Source organism: Salvia miltiorrhiza, chromosome 5 (genome assembly GCF_028751815.1).
Source record: "Salvia miltiorrhiza cultivar Shanhuang (shh) chromosome 5, IMPLAD_Smil_shh, whole genome shotgun sequence".
NCBI lineage: Eukaryota > Viridiplantae > Streptophyta > Magnoliopsida > Lamiales > Lamiaceae > Salvia > Salvia miltiorrhiza.
In genome coordinates, this window is record NC_080391.1 from 45,219,031 (window position 1) to 45,227,234 (window position 8,204).

An 8,204-nucleotide genomic window follows, 5' to 3' on the forward strand; every position below is an offset into this window, starting at 1 on the left:
TTTTCTTTCAAATGAACTATTTTGATATTGGGTCAATTCACATTTTATTTAACAATTGAACTCATCATTAAATGATAGCATAAAGTAATTTTTATAAATATTTTTTATATTTATTGAAAAAATATTTAATCCTCCCCCGTCCACAAAAAATAGTCCCTTTTTGTTATTTTGGGATGTCCACAAAAATTAGTCTCTTTCTATTTGTGAAAACTTTCTATCACATGGTGGTCCCTTTCTCTATTCACATTACAATTAATTATCATTATGAATATTACTTTTAAATGGGACACATTCTCCACTCACAATACATTTAACTATTTTATTAAAACTCATGCCGTCCACTTCTAGGACTAATTTTTATGGACGGATGGAGTAAGTAGCAATCATGACCCATTAATCAATAGTTGAACGTTTTATTAAATTGAGATTTTATTAAAAAAGAAAAAAACCTATAGAACCCTTGAAAGTACAGAAAAGCAGGCTAAGGACCGAGCTTTGTTAAAACATTTTTAAAGAAAATCCAGAGAAAAAGAGTACTAGTCTAAAAAAAGGCCCCGAAGGACGAGAAGAAGCAAAAACAAAGTCACACGCATGAGGAGGGAGGACCTGCTTTGGAAGCTCCGACCTAACCATTACCCCCAAGCAAGTCCGGGACCGCCCTCATGCAAAAAGCCACAACACCAATTATGCCGAGAAAACCAACAACAATCCTTCACAGCCAACACAAGCGAGAACACGGCAAGGTAACCCGACCTGAACCAGCACCAGGGACAGGCGCCAAACCCAGCACTCCCGCCGACAACCCAGATCAGCAGATTAACCGAGAGAGCAGCAGTCGAGCTCGGGTAATATCCCACGCGATCAGGGAAACAGCCGCAGCAGACATAACCGACGAGCAAGCAGCCGAACCCAAGAAAAATAGAGCAACACAGCAGGTTCCAAGCTGAGCAACCAGACCAAACATCTCGACGCTAAGGCCCAGAGAAAGCTAATCTCTGATATTGATTGGATAAATAAATGATAATTTTGTTAGGAAAAATTATTGCAACCAAATTATTTACTTTAATATATATATTGATTGGAATCTAACTAATTAACCGACTCTGTGCTTGAGTTTTGACCAACTTCCTTCAGTTTTCTACAATCCAATAAAAAGCCGAAACATTCATCAAAAAGAAAAAAGAAAGCGAAACATTCATCAAAAAAAAAAAAGAAAGAAAGAAAGAAAGAAGCCGAAACACGGTAGCTAAGAACAAGGTGAAATTTGCATTCTTTAAAATAACCATATTTGTATGGTCATGTAGCTCTGCTAAACTTTTCATCACCTGGAAGACCTTTTGTTCCCTTTTTTCTCTCTCTTGAGCTCTTTCTCTAAGTTCTTAATCCTCGCCGCCGCCGACGCCAACGACCGTATTCTTGGATCTACCAGCTTCGACGCTTCATCAACAGGTGGAGGTGGTGGTAAAGACTGCGCTAGTTGTGATAGAGACTGATGTGATGGTGGTGCGTTATAATTCAGCTGCATATGAAGTATGAACCCCTTCAGAGCGTCGGAAAACGAGGGATTTGGTGGCAGCGGCGGTGGTTGTGGAATATCCGGTATTCCCAACATCTGCTTCACCTCAGGCTTCTTTATCACTGCAAATCGAGGAGCATTCGAAAAAAAATAAGAATTTGACAGGAGATTTTAAAACTGGAAATTTGAATACTACTCCATTATACATAAACAGGACTCACCCAATCCGTACGCAATGGTATACAGGTGTGAGGTAATCCAGTAACAACATATAGCCTGGAGAGAGAGACAGACAGACAGACAGAGATAGCAAGTAGGCAGGTGGCAAAGACATGTCAGGAACTCAACGAAATATATTAGCTAACCATGGAAAAGGATTTTTTTCTGGGAATCAAATCATGAGTTTGAATACTGATCTTAATACTTGGATCTTAATACTTGCCGGTTTTTGCAAAGGAAAATCCCAAAAAAGGGAAACAATAAGTATCCGGATCATAGGAAGCAATAAAGAGGCATTGCTTCACAATTGTTTTGGCCGTGGAGACAATATGACAACTTCTTTATATGTGCAATACCACAATGAGGGTATATAATAAGTACAACAAATTTATCATGGCGAGGATGAGCAGTAAAAATGGAATACTTGCTGAGATATAGGGCGTGACTTATTTATTTTTTCCATTAACTTGGAAACTGAAGTGTAGCAGAAGTATAATAATAGTACCTTCGGGAAATATTCAGTGGCAGGGATCGTTAATATTGCTAAGACTGTAGAGGCGAAGAATATGGCCCCTGGATCGCCCACTACACCTTGTTGAGTGTTGCGCTAAAAAGAGATTATTAATCAAATTAAACAGCTCTTATTTGTGGAATCTGACAGTGAATAGGAAGTCACATTAAACAACATAGGATCCGTAATAACCCTTCACAATAAAATGGAGAGGATCTAACACTACAATCTAAATTTTCACCAATCAAAGAGAATTATCACTGGTCGGTGGTGATAATCAGCATCTTCACAATGGAAATAAAATGCAAGCAACATAGTCTCATGCTTACATTTGCAAGAGAACTTTGCCATTAAACTCAAGAGAATAAACAAAGATACCATGCATGGTGGATCAAACCATGAGATATGGATAAGGTATATTACTTTTTGTTTCCTCCTTTACTAGTTCAAATGGATACTATAAGCACAAATTTCTTGCATGCATGCTGACTAGAAAGAACAGAAAGTAAACCCCAGAAAAGATTGGGGAGTCACAAGAAACATCAAACAGTGAAAAATGAATAAATGGACATTAAATTACGGATAGCCTCACTAAAATTTCCAGTGAATTAGTATAATGAATATGACAACAATTCTTCGTAAAACCCTTTAGGTCCCAGAGAAACCATAAATTATAACTGACGAAAAACTTAATATTAACAAATGAATATTTTATACAATTTGTAGTTTAGTTAACACGACAGTTTCGCAGAAGTGTCTGTGTCGACATGGATATTGGTAGGATACGCCTCGGATCCTTCAAGTTGCACTGGGATACTCCATGGAGAGAGAGATAGAGAAGAGACAGAAGTGTTCAGACATAAGTTTAGAAGAGATAGTATCCAGACTTTAGTTTATTAAGTAGTTCTCTTTTGAGAATCTTAAACAACACATTAATTAAAAGTCTCTTCATTAAGTGGCATTAACTAAAAAATCCTTCATTTTCCCCTCTAATATACTATCAAGCATTCAAACATTAGAATTTCCTTCTACAATCTGCTTAGAATTTCCTTCCATAATCTGATTGGAATCTCCTTCTACAATCAGCTTACAATTTCCTACTATTTTGATAAAAACATTCTTTATTTATTTTGTGTTGTGTCCAAAGTTAGTATGTTGTCCCCATATCTAAAATTCTCTTAAAATATGTATCTGACACTCGGATCCACACCCGTGTCCATGTAACACCAGTTAACATCATGAAATGCTTAATTTATGTCGCATATGATTTGAAAGTGCAGTAACCGTGCATACTAGTCTTAGTAGACGTCACATCAGATGTACATGTTCATTGATTTGGGAATATATTTATGAATGTTTAACATAGCCTTTTGCAACTTCCCATGTAAGAAATTTAGCACCACTTGACATACCATTAAAATTTCTTAGATGTAATTCATGTACGATCTTGATTAAAAGGAAATTGTATGTATAAGAAAACAATTAACCTGTAAAAACTTGAAACTGTTTCTAGGACTAGTGAAATATTCAACACATCAATCCAGGAATTATTTAACTACAAGTAAAATTCTAACACCTCAACAACATAACTTTCGGAATTCCGATAATGTAACTGTGCAAGATACGCGGTGCTTCGATCATAATAACAAAGCATTCCAAAGAACACCAGCACAGGATTCATATCACACGATATTTTCAAGTAGAACATTAAGACATTTTTTTTGGTAGCCTAAAAGAAAAACATGTAGTGAAAGATACCAAGCAAACAAAGAAACAGTTAAAGTGACTGACCTTCATCATTATCCAACATGTCAGTGCCGTCAAAACTGGCAAGATATGAATTGCATCTGGAGTAGTCAAATCAGTAAACCAAAACACTCCTCCCTCCTTGAAAGATTGAACCTTTACTGCCATGTTGTTGATCTGCACATAAAGTGATGAGGCAATAGTGTCAAATTCTTTGAAAGTGAAATAACTGAGGGATAAACACAAATGTACGGGGAGCTGAGGGAATCATGTAGAAGAGTTAAAGGAAATGTGATCTTACTGCAAAGATGAAACAGAGAAAGACAGGTCCGCCAAATAGAATTCCATTTACAGGGGTGAACGGTGTAACATCATATCTGTAACAGAAAGGTGCAACCATTTCTGTGAACTGCGTATTCTTAATCCGAGTATTTTTACCAAAAAAAAACAAACAAACAAACAAACAAACCAAATAGTAATTATGATCATTATCATGACCAAAAAAAAGAAAAAGATATTTGAAACTCAGTAAGATAACAATTGATGTGCGTGCAGGATAAGGACATAAGCCAAACAATATTTTATGTCTTGTTGGTGGAGCATAGTGGAAAATATTTAACTCTACTTATCCTACCAATCAATCAATGAGGTAAAAATTACAAATGATGAGGCAGATACTATTGATGGAAAGATTGGTTAGTTCAAGTCCAGCCTATGACCAGTATTGTGGCCCAACTGATGTGGAACGTCCGAACGGCAAGCGCTTTAGGGTTTTTGACAATTTGCATTAGGAAATGAAGAGGTATCCCAATCCAAAACCTCTTATAATCATATTAACCAAGGACATTAAAGCATATTGAGGTCACCAAAACCAGTAAAATGGTGAAAGGGGTGGGAATTTATAAGCTATATGGAAGGACTAGGCACAGCAGACACTATTGAAGGCTGAATCTGTTACACCTCCAGTTTATGCCAGAAGGAAAAAGATGCAAGTATAGCAGCGCCTGGCTTTAATTAAGTTAGTTGTTTTAGTTGTGGACTAGGAGTTCCTTTAATGGGCTTCATAGTTCACCGTCACGTTGTTATACTAAAAAAGTTAAATGTTTCCAAAAGATTCTCTTAAAAACAAATCAATAGGACGATATGCTATATTGCCGACATCTCTGCAGGGCAAATTGCATGCATATCTCAGATTCAGAAATAGAGTAAACTACATAATCTCTGCATTCTGGAAGGTGAATCTCAAGTGTATATGGTCTAATGTAAATATAGGGTATTTGTGTCCCTCTTTGCCTTTTGAAAGCAGTAATAAGGCAATAACGACTTACGAAATCTGCCTTATATATTAATATGGAAAAGTTAGACCACCCAAAAGAAAAAAGTAAATAAGTAGAAGTAATAGAAAAGGCTACATACTTTTTATATAATTTTCCCGATAATGCCTGGGATTCAGCAAGAGTAATAACCTGGAAACAACCAATGAGCATTTGTCAAGTGTAGAACAAAAAGGGGTTTCTGGAGCATAATCCTTCTTTAGAGAGTATCATTCAAGCTGACATCATCTAACAAGCCTATAGACACGCATTCCAGTAATCAAGCAGAAATTCACAGACACACATTCCAGTAATCAAGCAGAAATTCGCAGCAGGTTAGCAGCCAATAATAGTTTGATGCACATACCCCACTCTTCTTTTTCTTCAGAATCTCATCCAACTGGGGCTTTATAAGCTGCATCATAAGACATAACTTTGGCATCAGAGAGAGCGGCAGTCATTGTTCATGACATATATGGAGTTAAAGGAGATACTACCATAGGAATTTGGCAGAAGAAGACTGAAAAATGTGTTTTTATTTTTTTTAGGGGGGGGGGGGGGGGGGGCTTAGACAGATGTGTTGCACAACTGAGAGAATGTAAACGTTACAGCAGCGCAATTCATCGCTTAAAGTTTCTCTTTTTTTCGTGTATCAATTTTCAATATGTTTTACCCTCTACATTTTCGAGAAGGGGAGGAAAGGGGCCAGATGAAATTTAATATGTTGTATTATAGAAAAATATTACATATCCTTGTCTTCTAGAGCTTTGTGCCATAAAGGGGAAGACAGGGGGAGATGACAATATGCTGAAATGAATCTAATCAGCTAAAGTTGTGACTCATTTATAAATAAGCATACATTACTTTAGCCAAGTGTAGCTACTGGCTCGACCAGACAGTATGGTTCCTAGGTCATAAAACAATGAAACATCTAGGAAATAAGTATGCAATTAGGCAATCCAAATTCAAGCCAAAAATATCAATGGAATCGCAACACAAAAGAATCAACAGAAAGAACTTACAGTGAATTTTGAAGCAGCTATAGTGTGACGGATTGTAAAAGGAAGTATAAGCGTACGGTACAAGATAGTGGTCATCACAATGGCTGCCCACCTAAACACAACCAGTTTCAGAATCCACAATCTGATTGGTTAACTTATAAAGCGAAACCATCAAAACATAAAACTCATCCGCACCAATTCAACCCTGTCAAAGTGTGCACATAATCAGTCAAGTATTGTATTGCGGCCACCGGCCTGAACGAGTCCGCCGCCGCAGCCGCCACCTCACTCGTAACCATCTCTTCCACCACATCACCAAGAGTCGAGAGCTTCCTCACAGAAACTGGCGAGAAAGCAGCTGGAATCGCAAATCTCCGATCTTGGAACAGATTCCTCGACCCATAAAAACATCCCACATTTGCTCCGGCCCCGAGCTGGAGGCGGCGCCGCAGAATATCGGGGATCCCACTGCCCTTGTAAATGGGGTTATGGCGGGGCAGGTTTTCGCGGTCGACATCATCACGATCGACATGCGACAATGGGACGGCGACTCGTTGCTGTTGATAGAACAACTTGGCGCGTGCAGGGACGCTCCGTCTTAAAGCCATAAATCTGTACTCCTGCGGTCGAAAGAGTATCAATGAGACGGCAATACAAAACAATAAATGGAATATCTATTGATGATGAACACTTACGCCTTCAATTGAAGGAAGAAGATCTCCTTGGATTTATGGGTTTTGAAATTCAGGGTTTTTGAGGTGCGTTCGGTTGTAGGAATGAGAGTAGTGGCTGAACCTAATTAGTTAGCTTCTCCTCTCCATATAAAAAGGGGTCTGCTACTTTCTTCAAAGGGAGAAAACGTACTGCCATTTTTCTGCTCTCCCAAACTTCTCAAACCCCTCTTGCTCTCTATTCTCTCTATCAAAGCGTCTCTAGTTCGTCTTTTGCGAGTGCACGCATTTGACGGATATCTGTGTTGCATTCGACAACGAGACTTGACACCAGAGGATCTGCTCAGATAGCTTTTAAAGCAGCGGTGCGCTGCGGCACAGTTCGGTTCTTTTTCTCTTCTTCTACTTTGTTTTGCAGGTTCAGGAGTTTTATCAGACAGGTGGAGTGCGGGTCTGAAAATTAAAGGATTGCCTGCACCTGCAATCCCAGTTTGAGTGCAGCTCATCCAACATTTTCATCACAAGAATGTCTTTACTGATATTTATTTATATTATTTTGAGACAAAACTTTTTGGGCACAAAATTTTAAAAACTACTAGCTTTTAAAAACTACTAGCTAGTGTATTAAATTTGGCAGGTAAAAAAAGTGAAAATATAAATAAAGGAAAAAAATTTGTTGTATAAAGAAATATATCAAGATAGTTGGACGGCTCAAAACTGAATACGAATCAAGATGGCCAAGGGATACAAATCAAGATAGTCGAGACAAAAAGAGTACGATGTATGCTAAATACTTTTCTTAATAATTACGAGGGTAATCAAAATTTAATAATATCATAAAAGCTCTCTTAAATATATTATTTAAATTTAAATGTTCGTCATTTTTTAATTAAAATATTTAATTAATTCAAACATTATAAGTACTCAATATTTTATTATAATATATAATAAAACAATCATTATATAATATGATTTGAGATTGCCCTTTCCTTAATTAATAGTCCTACGCGGATTAATGAGAGCTTGTTTTTGTTAGTTTTGTACAATCTTACATATCTTTGCATAAATTTCAACATGAAAATTTCTCTCATATGGAATTCTCTGAATAAACATAAAAAAAATTTATAGTAATATTTTCTTTATTTCTTTTTGTTTTTTTCTTCTTTTTATTATCATTTTTGTCTTTCTTATTTCTTAAAAAACATACTCTTTAGTTAAACCATTTAA

At 36.9% G+C, this 8,204-nt stretch overlaps 1 protein-coding gene across 2 annotated transcripts; it reads right to left on the minus strand.

The window, feature by feature from the left end:
* Nucleotides 1-1,042: 1,042 nt before the first annotated feature.
* Nucleotides 1,043-7,495, minus strand: LOC131024501 (mitochondrial inner membrane protein OXA1-like). 2 transcript variants are annotated; one of them, XM_057954009.1, is made up of 10 exons: nucleotides 7,002-7,495; nucleotides 6,502-6,918; nucleotides 6,328-6,418; nucleotides 5,673-5,720; nucleotides 5,409-5,458; nucleotides 4,294-4,369; nucleotides 4,038-4,169; nucleotides 2,241-2,342; nucleotides 1,738-1,792; nucleotides 1,043-1,638 (listed from the first exon to the last, which is right to left on the minus strand). In XM_057954009.1, exons 2-10 carry the CDS (start codon nucleotides 6,912-6,914, stop codon nucleotides 1,322-1,324), a joined length of 1,284 nt encoding a protein of 427 aa, XP_057809992.1. In that variant the 5' UTR covers nucleotides 6,915-6,918; nucleotides 7,002-7,495; the 3' UTR covers nucleotides 1,043-1,321. The 2 variants fall into 2 exon arrangements, with proteins under 2 accessions (XP_057809992.1, XP_057809991.1); XM_057954008.1 differs by having other exon boundaries at nucleotides 6,502-6,926.
* Between the last annotated feature and the right edge of the window lie 709 nt (nucleotides 7,496-8,204).

Bases quoted from the DNA above. Each gene is read 5' to 3' on its own strand.
- LOC131024501 (XM_057954009.1), bottom strand. From the start codon at position 6,914: ATGGCTTTAAGACGGAGCGTCCCTGCACGCGCCAAGTTGTTCTATCAA. The intron at 5,721-6,327 runs GTAAGTTCTTTC...CTTATGATGCAG, and splicing joins TAGCTGCTTCAAAATTCACT to CTTATAAAGCCCCAGTTGGA. The intron at 1,639-1,737 runs GTGAGTCCTGTT...CTCGATTTGCAG, and splicing joins TACCATTGCGTACGGATTGG to TGATAAAGAAGCCTGAGGTG.